Source organism: Crinia signifera, chromosome 6 (genome assembly GCF_055691185.1).
Source record: "Crinia signifera chromosome 6, ASM5569118v1, whole genome shotgun sequence".
Classification (NCBI taxonomy): Eukaryota; Metazoa; Chordata; class Amphibia; order Anura; family Myobatrachidae; genus Crinia; species Crinia signifera.
Genome location: NC_139222.1, coordinates 114,565,284 through 114,591,661, shown reverse-complemented (window position 1 = coordinate 114,591,661; position 26,378 = coordinate 114,565,284). Strand labels below are relative to the sequence as shown.

Here is a 26,378-nt window from a genome sequence, read left to right as displayed (position 1 = left end):
GAAGTACGCGCGGCACCATGCTGGCGCCGTGAAAGTAAAGAAGTACCCCGTGTACTAGTGTGGACCAAGTCAGTATAAGTGTGACTTACTGTAAGTATTAGAGAAATGGATGCAGTTGAGTGTTTGCAGTTTAATATGATTCTACATGACGCAAATGCATTTTGCAGGCAGACTGCTTAAGTGTCTTACACAAGCCTTGCAGTGTGGAAGGAAATTAATTTTATTCTGTGTATATGTTGTGAAGACATTTTAAAATGGTCTGTGCAAATTACCATATGACTCTGGAGAGCTGCAGTCTTTACTTGAGATCATTCTGAATGATGGCTGCATAGCCACTTCCTGTTTGAAAAAGTGGATGACAATGATGCAACTTTCTCCATCCACATTTTATGTAAATTTACACTTAGAGGGAATGACACTGAGTTAGGGATAACGTCATTGTGTTCACCATCGATGGTTAAAGTTTATAATGGAATGTCAAGTAACAGTTGATGGTTGCAAATTATGTAATGGATAACCATCTATGATCTTTTTTACCAACTGATGGTCATTCCTATTAACAACTGGCCTGTAGGTCTATCACAACCTGGGGGTGGGGCTTCCTGTGTCAGAGATATTTTCTGAGTTCCGGTACCTTGTAGAAATAAATAATGCCATCAGAAGCTTCTGTGCCATCAATGGTGGGAAAAACCCTTTGGTTCTCTCCCATTGATGGTAAAACTATTCTCCATCAACCATAAACCATTGACAATTTCTATTCAATGATGGTTGATGGCCATCCTTATTCTAAGTTTTGAATAAAGGGCTTATTTCACTAAGGATAACAAAGTTAATTTTTCTCTAATGGGCAAAACCATGTGCACTGCAGGTGGGGCAGATGTAACATGTGCAGAGAGAGTTAGATTTGGGTGGGGTGTGTTCAAACTGAAATTTAAATTGCAGTGAAAAAATAAAGTAGTCAGTATTTACCCTGCACAGAAACAAAATAACACCCAAATGGAACTCTCTCTGCACATGTTACATCTGCAACATGTTTTTTTCCATTAGAGAAAGGTTTTGCTTTGTGATCCATGCTGAATTATGCCCCATACACACTACCCAACCCGCAGCGGACTTGGCCACAGCCGATATAGTTAACCATATCGGTCCTGGGGCGCATACACACTGAAAGATATGCGCCGCTGATATCCCATCTTCAATAGAACTCCCATCTTAGTAAATAAGCCCCATTCAAATCAAGCGCATAGTGCATTAAACCATATAGGCAATGATTCTGTGAGACGTTACACATTGCACCACGCGCACGCGGGTATACGTAATTACAGCTTTTGCAGGGGTAATAGTGTCTCCTAAATGTGGATGCTTTTATTTATATTTGACCTGAATATACCTGCAGTCATAAAGCACATAGAGAACTCTCGGTTGTGCATCTTAATTGCTACCCATTACTCTTTCTACATACAATCCTGTCTAGGAGGTAAACTATATGCTGCTCCCTGTAGTTCATCATCTCAGGGTGGATAAATATGTATTTTTGGAGTGTGTATGGAAGAGGTTAAAACACAGTTGTGTCATTTTGTACGCCCACACAGAGCTGCAGTGGCACAGACATTATAAGCAGGAAAATCATATTACGATCCTTAAAGCTCTATTCACGCCATGCCATCCAGGTCCCTCGCACAGACAAAATGCACTGGGAAGAAGGGGTGGAAGGAGGCAAGAACCTCCCAATACTGAGCCAACAGCATCCGGAACTCAGTCCGTGTCTTCACATCAGCCTTGAAGTCAACCTGTTCAGGTTAGCATTAGCTGCAAATAGATGGAGTCATTTGTGATATGCTGGCATTTGTGCTTCTTGTATTGTGCTAAACATTTTCTGTGCCTGTTTACAGTGTGTTATCTGTCCATGAGTGTGGTGCGACTGCCATGTAAAAGAAGTAGCACATCACAGACACGGAACACATGCCATTATTGCTATAGAGTGTACTGTACATGCAAATTTCATAGTGAAACAATAAAGTTTGCATTTTAAATTAGTGTCATAGAAAATGTTTTAAGTTCTATGAAAGTAAAGAAATACATAATACATTTAAAATCGCACCATTGGTGTGTTTCATACCAGGGGTGTACAGAATGCACCAGTGGTTTTGACTGAGCACATTTTATTATGGGAACTTGATATCAGCTAAAAGTGTGATAAAACATTTCTAGCCTTTTGTGACATAAGTGTACTTTTGTGTACTTGTATTTGAATGTCCTATGCAAGAGCTTGACTAAAGCCCTGTACACACTAGCCTATGGGCTCTACCGACAAGGCAGGTGATATTGAGGCTAATTCAGCTTCAGTTTTGCTAAAATAGCAAAACTACAGAGGACAAGCCCCCCTTCCCAGCATGCCAAAATTCCGATGGTGCGGGCCGTGAAATCGGCCCAAAACGGCTGTATTTGACATTACAAATCATAATTGAGCCTCCCGGGGAAGGCCCAAATTGAATATTAGCAATAGAAATACTGGAATGGACGTCTATGTGGCTAGTGTAGGGGCTTGAGAAAACAATTCAAATTAACATTGCCCATATGAGTAATGCCATGAATCACAGCACTTTTCAGCTAGGACAGGGCCATGATGGTGCAACTGCAATTTATCATCATGTCCCGTCATCTCCCACTACAGCAGGGTAGGAGGCATAATGCATAGTTATTAAATATTTTTTTGTAAGAACTCCCCCAAATTCAGAAGTCTCCATGACATTCCAGGAGAGTAGGTATGTACACATTATACACAGTTAGAAACATTTGTGTATAAGGGGCATAGAGGTTAGTCATGTTGGAATGGTGCGCTCTCCTAAGCGGCAGCCCCGTAAGCTGTGTCCTTCTGCGCTTGCCCACCCCGCCTGTGGGCGGTCCCCTGCTTCCCCGTGCTGTAGAGAGAGTCAATATGCCTTTAGTGTAGAAGCTGACCACGCTGTGATTGTAGAGACGAAGACGCTCTGCCTGAGGAGTGAAAATGCCACCATTAAGCAGAGCATTCTGAGTCCCTGTGATATATACCCACCGAAGACTGGCCCTGTCAATCACTACCCGAGAGTTCCTGTACATAACGCTTGCAGCACTATCCCCACTGTCAGTCTTCACAGACCAGTATTAAGTCTGCATGGCTGTACAGACTTCCCAGCCACAGAGACCACCAACCATCGTCTGCTACAGGAACGATAAGTACCTACACCATTAACAATGTGTACCCTGCCTGTTATTACCTGCTACACCATATATGTAAGTCAACCCTTGACTACCTTTTAACTCTGTGTTCACTGTAATAAACTACATTCCTGGTTAAGCTCCAAAAGTGTTTAATCTAACACAGTGGTGTCCAAACTTTTTGAAAAGAGGGCCAGATTTGGTGAGGTGAAAATGTGTGAAAATGTGATTCAGCCTGAACCATGAATCACATCAGAAGACTAAACAAATAACTTGTCTTACCTGCTCTAATGTGAAGGGTGATACTGAGTTCTTGACTGCAGTAAATAATACAGGTCTGCTCCCCCCCTTTACTGTATGTCCCCCACTCTGCCCCCATTCAATCTATTTCCCCCAGCTTGCCCCCCCTTCTCTGCATGCCCCCCACTCTGCCCCCTTTCAGTGTATTTCCTCCAGCCTACTCCCTGTATGTTCCCCACTCTGCCCCCATTAAGTGTATTTCCCCAAGCCTGCTCCCCCTTCTATGCATGTCCCCCACTCTGCCCCATTCAGTGTATTTCCCCCAGCCTGCTCCCTGCATGTCCCCCATTCTGCCCTCATTCAATCTATTTCCCCACAGCCTGCTCCCCCCTTCTCTGCATGTGCCCCACTCTGCCCCCATTCAGTGTATTTCCCCTATTCTGCTCCCTGCATGAACCCCACTATGCCCCCATTCAGTGTATTTAACCCAGCCTGCTCCTCCCTTCTCTGTATGCCCCCCACTCTGCCCCCATTCAGTTTATTTCCCCCAGCCTGCTCCCTGCTTCTCTGTATGTCCCCCACTCTGCTCCCATTCAGTGTATTTACCCCAGCCTGCTCCTTCACAGTATATTCCCCCTGCCTGACCCTCCTTCTCTGTATGGCCCCTTCTGTAAGCCACAGGATGGAGAGGCCAAGCAGGCACCACAAGGAGAGGAGACAGATGCCTGTGCTCCCTGCTCCTGCCGTCGCCCTTGTTAATGTCTAATTAATACCAAACCTATGGATAATAAGTGAAGTGCGCAGTTTACGTACTGTGTCCATAAACTTACAACCTTTATTCCTAACTACAGGCGAACTAAACATAGCACCACGTAGCGAACCTTATTTGTGTATCACACACTGTAACCGATATCCTGATGGCGGTATCCTTTTACAGTACTTAGTACTTAGTTATAAGTAAATACACCAGGTATAAATTACTGTAAACCTTTCTGCTTATTGCGAACAATACATGAGACCGTATAAATTCCGGAATAAGGGTACAAAGTCCTTAACCGTATATTTGAGTCCCAGCGGACAACAGGGGATTACAGAAATAAGAATGTAATAACAGATTATACAAATCACCTTACTATACAAACAATATATATTGAAAAAGGGGAACAACAGATATAAATACAATCAGCTCACATAGAAATACACAGAAAAGGAACAGTTACCGTCTCTCAACACGCTGCGCTACTCGGTCTGAGTATCCTGTATTCAATCCAGAGTACAGTCCAAAATAGAAGATACTGTAGAATGAAAGAATGAGAAAGTCCTTATGCTGTGTTCAACATTATATAGTAGAAAGGGGACAGTAAAGTTCTCCATTGGCCAAGAGGTCAGATTTGGCTTCTCCTTGATTAGTACAGTAGAATGCACATCTGTGTCTTTGTCCAAGGCTTCGTCATAGGTCTAGAAGTCAAGCTGTGCAACCTGTTTTATCCAGATCTTTCAATTATACTGTCCTCATGGCAATGTAAAACATTAGATAGGTATTTGGTCCATACCTTTTGACTGGTACAAGTTTAATTTATACTATGTGTAGCGAATTTAAACCATATATCTATATTTTATTATTTGTGCGTGTGGGATATGAATTTATGTGTATTAGTATGGCTGCGCACAGGGTTCGCGTAAGTATTCCTACTGGTTCTTATACTCTATTTACGTAGCTCTGCTAACCAAAATGGCAGCCATGCTATTCTACTGTGGGGTATATGTAATTCGACTTCGACAGTCTGCCATTTGACAGTAAAAATAAAACTGTTACATTTCAAAAATACCTAGAAACAATAAAAAAAAATCATAGCAATAATAAAATATTTGAGGTACATGATTTTACATAAAAGGGGAATGAATCATTATGCGCTATGGCTAACCCTAGATTATGGATACATGGGGAACACATTTACCTAACAATTTATTTATTGGGGACATATGAATGGGAATGGGGAACAATCTTTCTATGCATGGCGCGATACCTAGTACCATTGGTAGGATGTGGGGACTTCACCTAACCTAGAAGAGATGTGGGGGACATGGGACAACAATAAACAGATTTTTGGAAACAAAAATAAAAGAACAGGGGTATTACATTTATATCCATTTTTCTGATATGGTATCCCTCAATGGATGGTGGTTTCAATCATAGGGTCATATACCAAACCCTCATCTCCCTTGGTGTCTCTCATCCTCATACATATGGATTATGTACATTTTTTATCACCACTATAACACCTTCTTACCAACTCCAGTTCAGGCTTATTTAGAGATTCTATCTTAACTTGATATGGGTTGCTTAATACACTTTCAGAACCCTGTTCAATTTGTCCTATAACTTGACAGCAACTTAAAACCAATGTTGTTGATTTGGGAAAAAGAACAGGAAACAAAAATAGTACCAAAAGAGGGAAAAAACAAACAAAATTGTTGATGGTGGTCCCTACAACTTTTTACCAGTGGGGCTTTGTCACAGTCCTTTCTTTTCAGTTGTTGGTTCATCTTTAATATGTGTTGCAAAATCAGTTCATGGTTACAGCTAAGATCTTGCTGTGGATCTACCATAATGGGTGGCTGCGGGGCAAGCAATATTTCAATGGGGACAAATGAAGTGGAGCTCTGAGAGTGATTCTACTACTATACAAAATTTCTACAGGGTGGTAACTGTACGAAGTCAATTTTGTATTACCTGCAAAGAATCCTCAATAGGAGGGATGTGTGATGGCTCTGTGGGAACAGCCTTTCCAGTGTTTTTCCTCAGACAAGTAAGGCATGACATTGCCGTCTTACCTGCCTGTGAAGCGACCTCTGGGGCACAGTTTTGACCAGTTTACACATACCTTTCCTGCCAAAGTGAGTCAGGCCATGGGCTGCCTTAGCCAGGCCAGGGAAGCATGCCCTGGGAACCACTAGATTCCTTGTCCATCTTTCCATAACCCTTTGACTTCCAGACTGCTTTCTGCTGCAGGGAACACAAATCTTGCATCTCTATTGAACTTTTGAATGGACACAGGTTGGAACACACAAACATTTACAGGGGAGCAAACATTATTCACAGGGCGCGTGGCCCACTCAACTGCCCTGCCAGCACAGCTATTACCAAGGGACACTGGATAGTTATTTGAGGTGTGGGCTTTACACTTGATAACAGCCACTCTATCTGGCAGCTGTGTGGCTTTCAGGAGTCTTTTTACATACAACGCATGCGCCACTGGAGTGCCAGCTACTGTCACAAAATTTCTGAGGTGCCATAGGGCCCCAAATCTCTCGCATTACCCCAAAAAGCGTACTTAGAGTTGGCATAAATATTGACTGCATTTCCCTCAGCCAACTCACACACCCTGTTCAGTGCCACTAATCTGGCTACTGTTGCTGAGTGAGATGGTCCAAGGGGCTCAGCCTCTACTGTACCTTCTCCATCTATTACAGTATAGCCAGTGCACAATTATCCCATCTCAGTGTCTCTGTGGCATCTGCCATCAGTGAGAAAAAAAATTATCTATACCTCTTCCATTTAGTTGTTACAACCCTGTCGGGACGTGCTGTAAAGGTTCGATTCAAATACGCCATACAATCATGTTCGTCTGAGATCTCACTAAATTCCACCATTCCAGAAACCTCAACATCAACTCCCACCCTTTGTGCCTCGGAGGGCACACCTGGTAAGAGTGTTGCTGGGTTTAAGATATTATAGATGAATATTTATAGAAGCCATCAGTGCAAGTTCTCATTTAGTGAACTTGGCTGATGAGACCTGTCCTGTTTGGGCAGAGTTTTAGGAGTGTCCAGACTGCATGGGGAGCATGGATAGTTAAATCATACCCCTAGACTACATCCTCAGACTTGTTTACCGGTAGTGCTATGGGAGCTACACTGTGTAGACAAGTAGGAAGTGCTCGAGCTACTGGGTCTAATTGAGCACTGCATTACGCAATTGGTTGGCTGGCATCAACAGGTTTTTGAGTCATTACTTCTGTCGCACACCTAGCAAATTCCTTTCCATACAAATCACATGGTCCCCCATGATCAGGCATCCTCAGGGCAGGAGTTCTAGTCAGACCTGCTTCTAATTTCTTAAAAGCACCACAACAGGTTCCTTAGTATGAGGAACATGTCTTGGTTTATCTGATGCACTTAATTCCTACATTGACAATGCCAAACCAGAGAAACCTGGGATTCATTTTTTACAATATCCCACCTATCTAGGAAGACCTGGGTTTGCTGCTGGGTCTGCAGCAGTAGTGTTTTGAATCACTTGGATTCTGTCATCAGTGAGGTATATCAGCTGTTGATTAATACAGTGTCCCAGATACTCACCCTGGTCTGGCATAGCTGCAGTTTGTCCTTTGATACCTTATGTCCTGTCTCTGAGAGATACATCAATAGTTGTCTAGTGTCAGCCATTGATGGCAGTGGTGAGTCAGAACATAACAATAAATCATTGACCCATTGTATCGATATCGAGCCACTTATGGGCTGAAAGGACTATAAGCAATTATGCAAGGCCTGGGAGAAGGTTTTAGGGCTGTCAAGGTATAAGGAACAGAAGAGAAAAACAATGCAAAGGTCAATGACAGTGGTATGGGTACACTGCAGCAGATTTTTTCATTTGAATAACAGCTGGATTTGGCACTATGGGGAATTGGCTCTCAACTATTTTGCTTTTACCCCTCTTAAATCCTGCACTAATCTTTAGCCCCTCCCTCCACTCTTTTACACAGGGGATGAGACTATTGGCAATGCTAGAGGTATGAACTAGGATTTACTGTTGTAACACTCGCTATGTCACTGGGTACACTCCCATCTCGACCTCAGGTTTTAAATGGTGTTGCAGTATTTTGGGCGCTATCCTGCTAGCTTTTAAATTTATTTCTACTGGAGCTATACTTGCCATTAATCATGTGTCCTGTCCATCTTTAGACCAAAGGGGACTCAGTATTCATGCTGTAATTGCAGCTACCTTAGATGGGCTAGAAACTATAACAGTAGAGTGCAGCATTAATCTCTGAGGGGTATCCAGAAAATTCTGCACCTCTTGTGCAAACCTTTCCAGTTGTATCTAAGGGGGAAATTTACTAATATGGATTCGTAGGAAAAATTCGTATTTTCCTAGGAAAATACGAATTTTTGGAGTGTATTTGTATTTTTGGCATTTACTAAGCCAAAAATACAAATATACGTATTCATATTGATGGGACATTCGTATTTGTATTTACAAATACGAATGTCTACACCATCGATAGAATACGACAGGAATCACCATTCAAAAGAATGGTGGTTCCTGATTTACTAAGCAGCCGTATTGAAAATACGGCTGCTATTAGGCATGAAATGCCCGGCCAAATAGGACAGGAAAATACACCTTATTTTCCTGTCGTATTTGGCTTCAGCCTGCATGGATCAGTCAGATCCGTGCAGGCTTTAGTGTTAAAAAATAGAAAATGAAATAAATAAAAGAAAAAAAAACACCGTGGGGTCCCCCCCACGGCTGTAACCAGCACCAGGCTCAAGGAGCCGGGGCCGGTAATAAAAAATCAGGAAACCCCGCAAATAGGGGTTCCCCGATTTTTTACAACCAGCCCCAGGCTCCATGGCGGGGGCTGGTTCCCAAAATACGGGGGACAAAATGACTAGGGGCCCCCCGTATTTTAAGAACCAGCCCCAGGCCAAACCAGCCAGCAGGGTAATGTCACAGCCGGGGGACACTTATTATATAAGGTCCCGTGGCCAAAACATTCTCCCTACCGACCAGTCAGCCTGGCCAGGGGCCCTGGGGGAGTGTGGACCCCCCCAATGAAGGGATCCCCCCCTCCAGGACTTACCTGACCAGGCTGAAGCCTAGTGCTGTCCCCGGTGACCCTGGGCTGTGGTCACCGGGCTGATAGTGGTGTAAAAAAAAAGAATAAACTATTGTTTAATACTGGGGAACTATGAGTCCCAGCAAGCCATCCCCGCAAGCTGGGACTTGGAGAACCACAAGTCCCAGCCTGTGGGGCATTAAAGGGCCCGCTGGCACTTGTAGTTCCACAGTATTAAAAATAGTAAAATAAAACACACTGACACACACTTAAAATAAAACTTTAATACATCCAAAGCCCATACATACAGATACTTACCTATCTTGAGCCCGTAGGTAGCCCTGGTCCTGATGTCCGGTCTCTTGGTCCTGTGTCGGCATTCTGCTCCATGTCGACCGTCGCTGTCCATGTCGACGTCACTGTAAACTTTGTTTTTCAACCACTACACTTACCCGTATCTGAGGTTCCTCCTTCAGATATTGCGTCATGCTACCTGGTTGTAGGATACAGGTACCCACCCCCCGCCGCCGCCCCGTCAAGCACCCTTCCCCCGGCCGCCCCGTCGCCCCGTCGCCTATGCTAACCCCCTCCCCCGCAGTCTTACCTATCGCGCTGGTCCCGGCGGCTCCGTTCTTCTGCTGAAGACCACCACAAAATGGCCGCCCCCGTACAGCAGACAGTTTCAGAGAACTGTTTGCTATATGGGGGCGGCCATTTTGTTGTGGTCCTCATCAGAAGAACGGAGCCGCCGGGACCAGCAAGAACGTAAGTCTGCGGGGATTGGGGGGGGGGTAACTATAGCACCGCAGCCCCCGGCGCCCCCACATGCACAGCGCCCCCCCGTGGTGGCGGGGGCTGCGGTGCTATAGTTACGCCCCTGGTGTTAACAATCGACAATCTTTCTGCTTGTAATTCTTTTTGTTTCTTTATGTATTTGTCATGATTTACAGTCTTTCAAGGCCTCTACTGTCATACTTGTCCAATTAGGAAAAGAAGTCTGTACTTTGATCTTCAAATTTTCCTTAAGACCCTCCACTAGCCCAGAGACAATCATTTCCCTCAAGTGTGGGTTGTCCTTTGGGTTAGGGACACCAGTGTGTTTTGACACCTTCTGTAAATATTGACTGGCAGATTCACTATCTTTCTGTTTGATAGTGGATGTCTTGTTATACTCAACCATCGCAGGGAAAGATACACCCAATTGTAGATTTATTAGGTGTATATTTGCCTGGTTGCCTTTCTCAGTCAAAATCTTATCATCCCTCACACCACTATCCTGAATGAATTTTGGGATGTATATGTGTGAAGGGAGACAAGCTCTCAGTACACTCCGCCAATCCTTATTGGTGGGTTCATCAGAATTTCCCAGATCCTTTATGAATTTCTGACAAAGTGCCAGATCTCCTCTCGGATCAGGGAAATGTGAGATGATTGAATGACGATCCAATCGTGTCCAAGTATTCTGCATGTTGATAAACTTTACAGGCATCACCCCCATCCCTATCTTCCTTTCCATAAGAAGCCTTCAATGTGCGCAAAGGGTAGATTTGTACCCCTTCTGCACCATTGGACACTGCTTTGGGAATAATTGCCTCTGTACTGTGTAGTGTACTCTTACCTGTGTTTCTGGATGTGTTGCTGGCATCAGCCATCTCCTCTGCTAGAGCAGCAGCAGCTTTGGCTGTCTCAGCCTTTCCCTCATTCATGTTAATTGCGCAAGAGACAGCTGATGTCAGGAACATATTGTTTCCACCTGCATTTTCTTGCACTTGCAGGGAGTAAAAACAGTGTACAGGTTAGTCATCTTTACATTTTTGTCTATTTTCCTTTTGACGGTAACTGACCCCTCTGGCAAATATGGAGGGGTTGGTGTAGTTGCATTATGGAGCCGATTGTATCCACATCTGACAAACACCCATCTTCCCTTTGAGTTTGACCTTCCTTTTGCCACAAGTTTAAACATTCATTTTGCTCAACTCTCGCCTTGAGTGACAAGAGCAGACATATCTTATCTTTAACTGCGGATAAGACTTCTGGATCGAAACTGCCGACACTGGCAAATTCTACTTTGCTGCCCTTTGTCATACTTCTCCATTTTTCAACATAAGCTACTGCAAACTCACCATGTTTTATTCTCATTATGAACGCAGCCGATCCTTTGGGTCGGTTTTGCTCCTGGTCCCTATGTAGCACATCTTCTCTGTGTAAGCCACTATTTCCCATTGTTTTTAATACCTCCTTTGGTAACCTTTAGTTTATGGGAACTAGTGGTTCACCACTAGAAGAAATTGGTGGGTGGTTTGTCCGTGAGAAGCAACCAAAACACTCCTTCCCTGAACATTGTGAAACTTTTCCGCAATTAAGCACAACCTGCGAGGACAATTTTACTCAATCATGTATTGTTTCTGACCCCTGCCTGTATGTCGGCATCCGTTAGCCACTTTCCACAACCGTGCGGCCAATTTCACAGAACACAAGAAAACTTGTTTTTCCTGTATTCTACAAAATCAGTATCTGAATGAGAAGCCAGGCAGATCCTTTGGTTCTGCTCTTAGCTTCTTTTCCCTTCCAATAGGTTCAAAAAGGCATACCTATGGTAGGGGCAGTTAAAATGGTGTGTCATCACACGCCCACGTATGTTCTCCTTTAACACACTTCTCTATTTCTATAGCGCTATGGGTCACACCGTCATGCGCCCTTCAACCCCATGTAAACACACTCTGGGTTCACGACCAGTGTTATCTTAACACTCTGGGTCCTATTTATTTCTGGGCTTTGTAAAATAAAAATTTCCGTACAGAAAATTTTCCCGGGTTGGCAGTATCTCACCAGATGCTATACGAGTATAAACCCCTTAAATAGTACTTAGGAATTTACTAAAATACTGTTTGAATTGCTTGCTATGAAAAAACGAAAATAACAAATTTTCTTATCAACAGTATACTTATATACTGCTTAATAGTACTTGTAATCAATACCAGCCACCGCTGGGCTACTACGTGCGCTGCTTATGCAGTGCTTGTGAACAGCCACATGTATGTAAGTGTCTTTTTTACTTAATCCTGTTCACAGGTCGCCGAATGATCGACCGCACATGTTCTACAGTGTATTGTAAGTTAGTGATCGTGTTTCACAAAAGCGACAATTGCACAATGTACAAAATTAATCCTGTACTTTTTCCGTTAATTACGTACAAGGGCCCAAATACCCAATGGAGGCATGTGTGTGCATTCCTTACATAATACACTGCAGACACTTCACGTTACTGTACTGAAGCCTGCTGCCACGTGGCAGAGCTTTTGGCCTTGCAGTAACTAACAATGCAATTTATAGTTTTACACAGAAAGAATCCTCTATGTACAATAACACAACAGGCCTTTGCCTACACGTGTATGAAAAATATTGCTCGTCCACATGTTCTCGCAACTTCAAGCAATTCAAACACTATACCCCGTTAAACTACTTGTGGCAAACAGAAGTGTAAAAAACCCAATGTAAAACACAGTATATACTTAAACACATATATTTCTCTATGGAACTTCACTTATTGTCCCTGGTTTACGTTAGCACCTTTAAAGCTCCGTACCGACGCAGACTTGGCTATTCCAGCAAGGGTTAAATGACGTCACTCTCTCCACCCTTTTTCTGGTAAGCTCAAGTCCTGCGTATGGTACAGCGCTTTAAAGAATGAAATGACCGGGCGAGCACCCCATTGCAAATTAATACCAATTAATACCAAACCAATGGATAATAAGTGAAGTGTACAGTTTACGTACTGTGTCCGTAAACTTGCAACCTTTATTCCTAAATACGGGTGAACTAAAGCGTAGCGCCACGTAGTAAACCTTATTTGTGTATCACACACTCTAACCGATACCCTGATGGCGGTATCCTTTCACAGTACTTAGTACTTAGTTATAAGTAAATACACCAGGTATAAATTACTGTAAACCTTTCTGCTTATTGCGAACAATACATGAGACGGTATAAATTCCGGAATAAGGGTACAAAGTCCTTAACCGTATATTTGAGTCCCTAGCGGACAACAGGGGATTACAGAAATAAGAATGTAATAACAGATTATACAAATCACCTTACTATACAAACAATATGTATTGAAAAAGGGAAACAGCAGATATAAATACAATCAGCTCACATAGAAATACATAGAAAAGGAACAGTTACCGTTTCTCAACACGCTGCGCTACTCGGTCCGAGTATCCTGTATTCAATCCAGAGTACAGTCCAAAATAGAAGATACTGTAGAATGAAAGAATGAGCAAGTCCTTATGCTGTGTTCAACATGATATAGTGTCCAGACAAAAGGGGACAGTAAAGGTCCCCACTGGCCAAGAGGTCAGATCTTGCTTCTCCTTGATTGGTACAGTAGAATGCACATCTGTGTCTTTGTCCAAGGCTTCATCATAGGTCTAGAAGTCAAGCTGTGCAACCTGTTTTATCCGGATCTTTCAATTATACTGTCCTTATGGCAATGTAAAACATTAGATAGGTATTTGGTCCATAACTTTTGACTGGTACAAGTTGCGCTTTTTAAACAATCACCAGAGTGCTGTGCAAGAGATACGGAACAAACAGATGTGAAATATGTCCAGGGGAAATCGTGTTTTACCATTTATACTATGTGTGGCGAATTTAAACCATATATCTATATTTTTTTTTTTTGTATAATATGTTTTTATTGAAATTGTAGCATACAATAAAATGACAGCAAGTTTATTAACATAATGTAAAAACAATATGAATAAACAACATTCTGAGTATATATTAAATAGTTTTTTTTTTTTGATTAAACATTTTGTACTGTCATTTGAAACAAGGGGAGGAGGATGGGGGGTGATGGGGGGGTGTACAGAATACTTTGCGTAGGGTAAAATAGAGAGAGTTCTGGGCTTTACATTGTTTGTTGGGTCAAGGTCGGGATACCTTTGGATATGTAAAGCTTATATTGGTCTGTTTCCTTGTAGGTAAGCCAGAGAAGCCAGGTCTCGGAGAATTCAGATGCCCTATCTTTTGCCGCTAGCAGGATATCTTCCATAGATAAATAGTGATCTATTCTAGAAAACCATGTTTTGATCGAGGGAGGAAGCGGGGATTTCCAGAGCTTAGGTATGGAAGCTCGAGCTGCGTTACCCAGGTGGCCAATCAGGGATTTTTTTAATTGGGAGATTGGAATGGTAGAATGGTTCAATAGCCAGAATGCTGGGTCTGAGGGAACGTGGCAGGACAATATGGTCTGAGAGATCGAAATGACCTCTTTCCAGAATGGACGAATAACTGGGCATTCCCACCAAATGTGTAACGGCCTGCCCTTAGAGTTAAGGCATCGCCAGCATCTGTCTGAAAGGGAGGGGAACATAGCATGAAGCATGTTGGGGCATCTGTACCAGTGCATTAAAATTTTGTATTGAGTTTGTCTTATTGGCACACAGACAGAGCTCTTCCCGGTTTTTTAAAAAATGTTTTCCCAATCTTTCTTTGTTAGTGTCAGGTCTAATTCCCTTTCCCATGCTTGTGTGTAAGAGGGGAGGGATTTGAAGCTGTTATTTAAAAAGAGTTTATAAAGAGTGGGTATTATATGAGTGGGATTCCATGTTGTAATGCATAGTTTTTCAAATGATGTGAGTTCTCAGGAGGCCAGTGAAAGCATGGTCCCCGAGCCTATGAAATGGCGCACCTGAAGATATTTCCAGAAGTCAGACGATGGGATGTTCCATTTATCCCTAAGTTCGGAAAATTGTTTGGTTTTAGAGGAGTTAATCATTTGGCCTGCTCTGAAGAAACCTTCGGAGGCCCACTTGTGAAAATGTCGTAAGTGGAGGCCTGGTGTGAAGTCAGGGTTTGCCAAGAAAGAGGTTAAGGGACCAGTTTCAGAGGATATATGGGGGAGTTTTCTCAGGTAATTCCAGGCTGAGAGAGTGGGGGAAATCGTTGGATGTGGAAGGTTGGGTTTGGGTAACCTGGGTAGCCAAGTAAATATCTTGGGGAATTGTGTAGGCATACACCCTCCAGTTCCACCCATTGTTTAGAAGTCCTATTTCTAGTCCAGTCTAAAATCCTGTTAAGGATGATCGCCTGGTAGTATAATTTTATATCCGGCAGCTGAAAACCACCTTGATTTGATGGTCTGATCAGTGTGGAATGTTTAATTCTTGGTCGCCTATGGGACCAGACAAATTGTTGGATTAGGAGTTTAACAGTGCAGAACCAAGATTCCAGAATGTCCATCGGGAGGGCCTGGAGGGTGTACAGCAGTTTGGGGAGCATATTAATTTTTACTACATTCATCCTGGTTATCCATGAAAGTTGTTTATGGTGCCATTTGCTATAGTCGTAGCGGAGTGTTCGAATTAACGGTTGGAAGTTCAGAGAGAAGAGTTGAGATAGGTCTCTGGGGATTTTTATACCTAGATAAGTTATGTATTGCTCCAGGAAAAAGGGAAAGAGCTTTTGAGGCCTGTTGCAATATGGGGGGGGGGGGGGGGGGGGAGTAGAAATGTTAAGAGCGTACGATTTGGTCATATTAATTTTAAAATTAGAGAGACGGCCAAACGTCTCCAGCTCGTGCAATAAATGTGGGAGGGAAGTGGTTGGATTTGTCAGTATTGCCAGGAGGTCATCCGCGAACATTGCCAATTTATAATTCTCATCTCCCACCCTGATACCCGATATGTTGGGATTGGCGCGAATCGCCCTAGCTAGGGCTTCGATGCATAGCACGAAGATCAGGGGCGACAATGGGCAACCCTGTTTCGTACCGTTGTTTATGGGAAAGGAGGCTGATGGAGAGCCATTGACTCGGACTCTAGCAGTGGGGGAGTTGTATAGGGCCAGTACCCTGTGCAAGGCTATGGGTCCCAGGCCGACATGCTCCAGCACAGACCGCATAAACCTCCAGTCAACCCTATCGAAAGCCTTTTCGCCATCTGTAGATAGGAGGATTGTAGGGATTCGGTTGCTTGATGCTAAATGGACAAGGCTCAGGATTTTTAGTGGTGTTGTCCTTGGCCTCTCTACCAGAGACAAAACCGACCTGGTCATTATGTATCAATGTGGGCAGTAGTTTGTTGAGCCTATTCGCCATTAGTTTAGCGAAAAGTTTGAGGTCAACATTTAATAGGGAGATCGGCCTATAGCTGGAGCATTCCGCCGGATCCTTTCCTGGCTTGGGTAGGACAGTAATGTGGGCCTCGAGTGCTTGAGCAGGAAGAGGGGAACTTTTAGAAATAGAATTAAAGGCTGAGAGGAGAATAGGTGCGAGTTTCTCTTTGAACATCTTATAGTAACATCTTATAGTAAGCGATAGTGAAATCTATATTTTATTATTTGTGCGTGTGAAATATGAATTTATGTGTATTAGTATGGCTGCGCATAGGGTTCGCATAATTATTCCTACTGGTTCTTATACTCTATTTACCTAGCTCTGTGAACCAAAATGGTGGCCATACTATTCTACTGTGGGGTATATGTAAATCGACTTCGACACCCTCCTCTGCTGAGTCTGCTCTGCATGCTGCTCCTTCCTCTCGGGATACTGTGATCGTGAGCAGGTGGAGAGATTGCAGACGGAGGATGGAGTGGAGCCCGGGCGGGGGACAGGGGTTGGAAACATACTCATGAAGATGCCGAATAGTGGCTGCCGACACCCTCTCACCGCTGCACACAAGGTAATGCATGCTCACTGTAGGCCCCGTCTCTACAGTCCCGGACCGATCGTCCTGCTTCTAATGCTCAGCCTGCTTCCGGCTGGAGGCTGCAGGCCACTTAAAGTGACATCACAGGCCGCAATTGGCCCCCGGGCCAGACTTTGGACATGCCTGACCTACAGTAACTGTTAAAGGTAAAACGCCACTGGAGGCCTGGTCCAGGAAAAAGCCAAGTATCATTCATCTTCATGTCTTCGGGAGTAAAGCTTTTGTATATATACCAAAAGAGAAAAGGAGAAAACTAAATCCAAAATACATACAATGTATAATGCTAGGCTACTGCCAAGAAAGCAAAGGATACACACTTTGGCATATTGAACACAAACATCTTCTAAAATCCAGGGTGGAAGTCAGCAATAGATACAGAGCTGATAGCAATGGATGAAAATAGTACAAGGACTATAGTAGATAGGCCAAGTAACTGTAAAACAATTAAGAACAAGTGGGTCTTCTGCAAGAAGTTGAATGCAAATGGAACAATTACAAAGCCCACCTTGTTGCCAAGGGATATATCCAAAGGTCAGGAATCAATTACGAAGAGATCTATTCTCCAGTTGCAAAATACAGCACCCTGAGATTGCCATTGCCACACCACATAATCTACTGCTATATTTACTGGACTTTGACTCTACATTCCAAAATGGAGAATTGGTGGAAGAAGTTTATGCAAAACCAGTGAACTCTCCCATTGACAAAAGTACAGAAATGGTCAAAGCCATGGCAACAACTACCCAGGGGGAGATAAAGGGAGATAGAGGAGATGCAAGACATTCCTTATCAAAATGCAGTTGGTAGTTTAATGTACGCAAGTACTGGGACTCACCCCGACATCACACATGCAGTGAGTCGGGCAAGCCAGATCCTGGGAGACAACAGTGGATTGCAAGTGAAAAGAATGTCGCTGATATGTTGACAAAAGGACTGTCGACACACTTGTTAATTACATTCTCGAAGGACTGTGGACTTGAATGTGATTAAATGTTGATTTGTTTTCACTGTTTGCTTCTCTTAACCCATGTGTTTTCAGTTACAGGAGTGACTACTTTAAAATGTCATGTTCTTTTATATGTAATCGGAGACAGCCTTGAGGGAGGGGAAGCGTTGGAGTTGTGCGCACTGCACCTGTCTCCTAAGCTGCCGCATCACGTTGACCAACATTTAGTGTACTGCACCCATAATAAGTGTACATCATCCCAGCAACGTGCGGTGGTGGCTGTGTACAGAGAGGCATTGTACACAGCCATCAACACCATCAGCCCCCTCCCCCCCCATGCACCACCAGTACACCCCCCCCCCCCCCCCAGGAAAAGGAAGCAAAATACTCCCCAGGAGTAGGGGAGTGTCACAGCCTATCCAGGAGCATAGGTGCTGGCAGGCAGGCAGTGGCATACCTCCCAACTTTTGACCTGAAGAAGTAGGGACACTCGCGCGGCAAAGCCGCACGAGCGCCCGAAAAGGGGGCGGGCGTATGCAAATGAGGGAGCGGCTTATGCTAATTAGCCGCAACCTCATTTTCATACCAGAATAGACGCTGTGCGCATGCGCACAGCGTCTATTCTACTAGATTGGGGGGTCTCCCAACTGCCACCCCCCGCAGCGGGACAATGCCTGCCGCGGGTGGGACAGCGGGACAGGACCCGAAAATCGGGACTGTCCCTCTAAAATCGTGACAGTTGGGAGGTATGCAGTGGGAGGCTCTGGCAGGCCAGTGGGCTCCTTTATTTAGCCCCCCTGTGTTGGACCTGATGCCCAATCACAGCTGCCTCAGTGACAGGGGTGTGCTTTCATATAGGCAGAAAGCATGTCCTTGACACTGAAACACTCCTATATGTGCCACTGATAGGGCTATTTTGAATTTGGCTTTCGCACCCCAGTGCTTGGCCTCGACTATTTCCCGGACCCTCTCTGCCCCATGTTTCAGATGCTTTATCATTAACAATGGGAGGCACCGCTCTTGGTGCCTCCGAACCCCCCCCCCAAAAAAAGGATTAAAAACCGTCGATAATAATATAAAGCATATATTTATGACAGAATATGTGCCATTAGTATTTTTTCTGTATTATTTTAGTATGTTAATTATTTATGTCAGGTGAGGCACTGTCTCCCCTGACTGCACATCCCTGCTGCATCCCCTTGCATGACTCTCTTTACTTGCCATGATTTGGGGCTGGAGTCTCGCTCCCGTACTGCTGTGCTCGGTAAACTTTATTGTTCCCAATTGGACTCCACGTGGATGGTAAAGAATGAAAAATGTGTTCCAACTTTTTGTCAATGATGACTTTGTGCATGTGGAGCTTTTGGTGTCAACCTATTTATTGTCTAATTAGACATTGTCTGTCAGCCATCCTATACCGTTGAAGGCAGGGGCTGTGTCTTCCTATGCATCTTGACCTCTACCAACACGCCGCACGGCTGCTCAACCTGGTTGCCAGCCTGCTCAGCACTGCCCAGCAATTTTAATCCCGAAATTCTGGCAATCTCGGGATTGGCATCCCAATCTTCAGCATATCCCTTTGTGCTTTACAACTGCAAACAAAACAGTAATAAAATGAGACTGCCTAATAATAGAGGGACATATAGGTTAGAGCACATTTATTTTAATTTCCAAGACAGATGCATTCTGTGTTCTGACACAAAATAAAGATTCTACTGTGTCTGGACTGTAGGATTTAGGTAAAATGGCATCATTCAGTTCATCAAGGAGTGGCAGCAATGTGATACAAGGCAGAAGCTGATGTATCAAATAAAGATCTTCTTCCTCTGGGATTTGAAACTAAATGGCATACACGCAGGATGATTTTAGCCCTAATTTAATTATATCTGATTACATGGCTTAGAAATTAAGCACGGTTGCACAGTGACAACATGAGCCACACAACACCAGCTACTGTTTTCCATTGTAACTTCTCAAGCAATACTCAGCCTGCAGATGTAGCTATTTCGCCCATACCGGCTGGGTGATTTTGAGCTGAAAGCGGCTAGCTGTTGGTGTTTTTTTTATGGCTGGGTGATGAGCGTTGAGCATTGATGCATGCTCCTGCATCATCACCGGCCACCGCAGCTCATATGTTGGTATTACCAGCCATTTGGGCAGCTTTCCATAGCGTTCTGCTATGGAATGCCTTCCACCCCATGAAATTCGCTTGGACAGGCGAAAATCGCTCAGTGTGTATGGACCATTACTTCTCAACAGCTGGGTTTATTCCATTCACCTCAGCAGCTACAGGGTAAATTTACTGGAGCATCTAAAAGAGGTGATGTTGTCAATAGCAACCAATCTGATTATGTCTGTCATTTCACTCCTGTATCCTAGAAAATAATAGACAGACTCTTATTGGTTGCTAAGGGCAACATCACCTCTTTAATTTAACCTGTAATGTCTGTCCCCAATTAAAGGATTTGTAATGTTCAACTTTGCTATCTGTTTTACAATTGTCACTAAACATCTATTTACACCATATGGTTTTGCTTCAGAATCTTACGTAAGTCAGCATGGAAGTCAGTCACAGTTTTTCCACCATCAACCCTTCATGAAGAAGCAAAATGAAAAGGCACCCAGAATAGCTGGATATGTGTGCAGGGGAATATGTCCATTCTGATAATTGGGATAATTTAGTACCGCTCGCTATGACTGCAAGCTGACGTCACACACCTTACCCTAAAAGGCCTAGGCATGCTTGCGGTTTCCATGAAGCTCTTAGAAAACAACCAGTTACCACCCTCAAATGCTGGCTTACTGTCAATCAACTTGCGTACGGTCAACGATAAATAAAGTAGCAGGCTGACCTTGCACATGCGAACTATGGGCTGCAGGCATGTGCAGTCTATTGATCATCGCCCTGCCTGCAAATTCTCAGCCATTGTACAGTATATGCTCTACACATATACAACTGTAAAACAGCTATTACAAACCCATAACCATCTCTAACAGCACAGCAATAATTATATCACAATATTTTAGAAAGGATCACGCCTGTGTGTTTGGGTGTTATAAATGGAACAGGTAACAAAACAAAAAGCTAGACTAGTGATCACAGCTTCTGTTCCTCAGGCATAGGGTGACCAACTCATCCCTTTAATCCGGGACACATATTAATTACACAGGTTCTGTGGCAGTTTAAAACCAGGTGAAATGGAATCTTGAGGTGTGGCAGTTTAAAACCAGGTGAAAGCCAGCCACAGAACCTGTGTGAGAAGCAGTGCATGCTTGTCATTTCTATAACAATACAAATTGTTGAAAATAAGACTGCAACTTTTCTGCTATACTGTAATTCAACTTAAGTGTTTGTCAAATAATATTGGTCCCTTCTGGAGATGATACTTGAAAGGCAGTGAACATCAGATTTACTTACTTACGTACATTTGCATCTTCTTATTGTGTCAATGGCAAGTTCTCATGCTGCCAGTGGGGGGAGTAGGTAATCTTTGGTACGAATGGAATTTAGGGCAGCACTTTTATAAGCCTTCATATCTTCTTTCAGACGTCGTCTTTAGTGGTTAAATAATATTTAAATACAGAACCAGACGTTCTTATATATTTAATAGTTACTATGGAGGTTATTCTGGTTGGATCTGTGAAATGTGCGTTCGGACGTGCGGACCGATCGTATTACGCACTCTTTTGGTGAGAGTGAGTCCGCCCACAGAACATCCGCATACAGACGGTGAGGATAAGCCTACAAAGGGGAGTGCCGTGCATATGAGCATACGCTACCGTGCTCAAACGGATCTCAGCCTTTTCGCTCGGAGACTGAGTGTGTTTCCCCGATCGTGAGAGGAAGCGTCCGTCCGAGCACGGTGGCGTATGCTTCACATATATGCACATATATGCTCATGCAAATATTCCCTTTTAAGTTGACCGCTGACAATGACCCAATTATGCTAAATGTGATTGTTTGATTGATTTCTATTACCTCATTTGTCTACCTTAATACATCTACAATTGAACCCTCATTACATGTATATGTCTTATGTTCTAATGTGACACTTTCCTCACTATCTATGTGTCCCCCAAATGTTTTTTGTTTTTATTAAATTCATGTTGGTGTTTGTGTTGCATTGTGAAAGTTGACACATCCTGTGAATTGTGTGTCCTGTTGACCGAAGAGACCTAATTCCACATATTCCAACATGTGTATTTGGGCTTGCAGGTAATCACCTGAGCTATTATAGTAAATTGCATGCAGCATTGGTTATAATTGTGTTCAGGTGTCAGTATTTTAGGTGTGGTGCCCGTTAATTAGCCGACCGATTGCAGCCGGACTCAGGCGGATGGTCTACACGCTCCGATAGCGGCGGTGCGATGTGTGCTTTGAGGTGCGCGCTCCCGCGGCACCTCATCGCACAGTACAAAAAGTATGTGCTGCACATACTTTTTGTACTTGCTTTCATTGCATCGCATTGCATGCACAAGGCATGCACAAGGCATGCAATGTGATGTGATGGATGCTATTTAAGCACAGAACGCACACCGGGATCAGAGCGTGTATGGGCACCTTAAGAGTGGTATGGTCTAAGAGTGGTATGGAGCATTCTTAGACGGACTGATTGTTTTGGGGCAGAAGCGTCCCGATTGCTCGCCGAACCAAGCAGGTGCACCTCCGTGCAGTTTGAGTTCACATCCCGTGTACGCCCAGGGATACGCCCAGTTTTGCCCCATTTTCTGGCCTCTCCCACAAAAATGCCCACAATACGCCCACTTTCTCCTTGTCTGATCGGACAGGATATTTTGATCGGGGAGGTCCGTCCGCGAGCGGTGTGCTGCCATCACACATGCGCATTGCGAAAGCTACGCATGTGCAATAGAGAAAAACGCGTTCCGTCCGCACGCGGTGCGGACCGATCCAACCAGAATAAGGGCCTATATGGGCCCTTTTAGAAATTGACATGCATAATGGACACAATGGGCTTTATTTACTAAGATGGGAGTTCTATTGAAGATTGTGGAGGTTATTCTGATCGGAGCGGCCAAACGTGCGTACGTTCACTATTAACGTACGCTCTCCGTACGCGGCCGTTGGGGTTAAGTCCACCCACAACTCAGCCGCATACGTACGGCCAGAAACAACGTCGAAGGGGAGTGGCGTACAAATGAGCGTACGCCAACGTACACGGACGGACCAGCCCTTACACTCCGACAACTGGCGTACAACAGAGCGTACGCCACCGTTTACGGACGTCTCTCGTCCGTCTTTCCACCGACTTCTTGCGGCTATCTGAGCGTACGCCAGCTTGCACGGACGGGTCCCTATTGTTTTCAATAGAAAACTCAGCTTATGTCACCGCTCGTGAGAGTGAGCGTACGTCCGTGCACGCTGGCATACCCTTCACATATATGGACCTCCAAATCTTGCCTTTCGACTACAATTCTGACAATTAATTATTATTCTAATTGTTATTCAATTATTGTTTTCTATTAACTCAATTGTCTACCTTAATAAAGACCCTAATAAAACAACATTTTAACCCTCATTACATGTATATTTGTTATGTTCTAATGTGGCATTTTAATCACTATCTATGTGTCCCCACATTGCTTTTACTTGGAAATAAATTTATGTTGGTGTTTGTGTGTATGTACTAAATTATGTCCCTAATTAGTTTGATCTGATTTTTTTAACATGTATACCTACCCTGATGTTATGTGTGATGTTTTCATCTAACAACAATAAAAAATCATGCCTTTTCACTATGTGTTATTTCACCCCAAAACACACACATTCACACATCATTCATTACCCCTCACCTCAAATTACCAATATAACTTACATGACACATCTGTATGTACCTGCCCTTACAAACCCTCTCACATATTTATGATTAAAAACACAGGCAACTTCTAACTGAATATAAACTTGTATTTTGTACAAACATAAAAAGAAAAATAATCAAAAAATTAAAGGAGACCCTCCAGGCGCAAAAAAAGAATGTTCAAATAAAGCAGGGTTAAAAATATTTCCTGCAAAATGCGGGCCACATCTTCCTGGTGCTGTTCAGTGTCTGTAGTGAAGGAAAAAAAAACATTATATTGAATATATAATATACACAAATGTTTGTTGTATTTGTACATAATAAGAAGTTGTGAGTTAAGTGTGAAGGCCACATACATTTTTTAACTACATTGAAGATGGGTCTGCTGTAAACACGGTACAAAAGACTAGTATGTTTTCACACACATACTGTACATATTACATGAAAGGGGGAGGGGGTGGGGGTAGGGGTGTGGGTGGGGGTAGGGGAGTGGCTGGTGGAAGGGGATGTAGAAATTTGGTGGGCCCCAGCTGGACCCATTGTCTCCTCCTCTTCCTCCTCCTCTTCCTCCTCCTCTTCCTCCTCCTCTTCCTCGTCTGGCTGCTCCTGGGCTGCCTGCTCCCGGGCTGCCTGCTCCCGGGCTGCCTGCTCCCGGGCTTCTATGCGTGCCCTTGCCCGTGCTGAAATGTTCATGTTGATGGCATAGAAATCGAAGATTGGGTTTCATAAAAAAGGGGGAAAGAAAAATTCACATTAGTCATGCTCATAACCTTCCAAATTATCATTGCTGTTATATTTCAGACATTTATCATGCAAACTAATTGATATGCTACACCCAAAAACTGAGCAACTACTTAAACCCCCCCCTATACACCCCATATACACCCCCTATACACCCCCTATACACCCATATACACCCCATATACACCCCCTATACACCCCATATACACCCCCTATACACCCATATACACCCACATACTCAGGAACATATTTATAAAAAGTACAGAAATCATTTGAAAAAAAACGCAGACATACTAGTTAATAAAAACTTACATCGGGCAATATGGCGGCGAATTGAAGAGAGCATCACTGGCTGCCGCCGGCGCAGGTCAGACCAGCGCCTCTTGACTTGGGCCAGGCTTCTGCGGACGCCGGTCCGGGTGTATATTAGGCGGCGGCCAGCATTATACGCCCGCCGCTTGTCCATGTTGGACACATATGGGCCCCTGGGCCCCAGCCGACGGTCCATGACCTCAACCAAGGCCAACAGCTCCTGGGTAGAAACCGCCCTAGCCCTGGTTGAAGTCATATTGGCAATGGCGCAGTTATTAATTGCAGGTACATATATCACTTTTGGTGCTTGCTGATTGGTGTAAAAAAATTGTTTGTTTAGTATTAACTTTATTAATCCTTCTTACATTAACAAACTGGATGCGAATAGAAACTTACGCGGACCGTTCTGATATACACACACCATAACCAACAGCATGCTTTCAATGTATAGAGAGACGTACTGTATATACAGTGTGCGGAAAATAATACACGCAACCGTCTACTAATAAATACGCTGATAAAAGGGCACAATACACCGATTTCCATGGAGAGACGTACTGTATATACAGTGTGCGGAAAATAATACACGCAACCGTCTACTAATAAATACGCTGATAAAAGGGCACAATACACCGATTTCCATGGAGAGACGTACTGTATATACAGTGTGCGGAAAATAATACACGCAACCGTCTACTAATAAATACGCTGATAAAAAAGGCACAATGCAACATGTTGGCGTATGACAATTTCATACTCATTACATATGTAAGGAAAGCATTATAACGTGATGTTTTGAAATGTGACTCAGAAAGCATACACGAACTCCAACAGATACCAGCTGACAACACTCATCATTGGAATGACAGGTGCACACATTTCACGATGTAGTACACAATGCTCCACAACCTGTGCATGTGCATATACAGGTGATTGATCAGGTGCGTTGAGACCTGCGTAATTTAAGCGGGAATTATCAGCGGCAAATATCGGCGTAAATTAGCAACTACAATGCGGGGAAAAATATACGCCCCCTTGTTCATGGCGGGAGATTACCATATAAATATTCAGTCAGATGCAGGCCAGAATTGCTGCAAACATGTCTAGCTCAGAGGATTCCGCAGCTGAGGACGCTCTACAGAGAGCTACAGCAGAATCCCTGCTTGAAGCTTTGCAGAAGAGGGAACAGGAGCGGAGAAGGAGGGCCCAAGAGAGAAGTAGCCTGCAAGACCAAGCGGGCCCCTCACTAACAGGCCCTGTTCAAACTGCACCAGCTCCACAAGGGCCAAGCAACCAGCCAGAACAAGAGGTTGCATCTCTCCAAACAGGTGTGACCCAGCAGGTGCATGGTGAGAGAACTGGGGCCACCAGAAAACGAGCTGCAACATCTAGGGTGAGGACTGAGCAGGATACCACCACCAAAAAGAGAAACCCTGCATTTGTAGAGGCAGAATTGCGAATTTTAGTGCCCAGGGCACGCGAATGGATAGAATTGGCAACCAGGAAGCCGGGTGCCAGTGCAAGGAGAAACCTTTGGGACAAGATCACAGAGGAAGTGAACCAGGTGTCA

The 26,378-nt window shown here is 43.9% G+C and overlaps 1 protein-coding gene across 6 annotated transcripts in view; it reads left to right on the top strand.

Moving 5' to 3' along the window:
• The first annotated feature begins 1,609 nt into the window (after positions 1-1,609).
• ZNF831 (zinc finger protein 831) overlaps positions 1,610-26,378 on the top strand; it is a 93,668-nt gene continuing 68,899 nt past the window's right edge. For 4 of the 6 annotated variants that reach the window (XM_083146847.1, XM_083146846.1, XM_083146848.1 and 1 more), the window contains exon 1: positions 1,610-1,798. In XM_083146847.1, the coding sequence (XP_083002973.1) occupies positions 1,689-1,798 (110 nt within the window). In that variant the 5' untranslated portion in view covers positions 1,610-1,688. The remainder of the gene's footprint in view (positions 1,799-26,378) is intronic. The other 2 variants (XM_083146849.1, XM_083146850.1) reach the window with 1 other exon arrangement.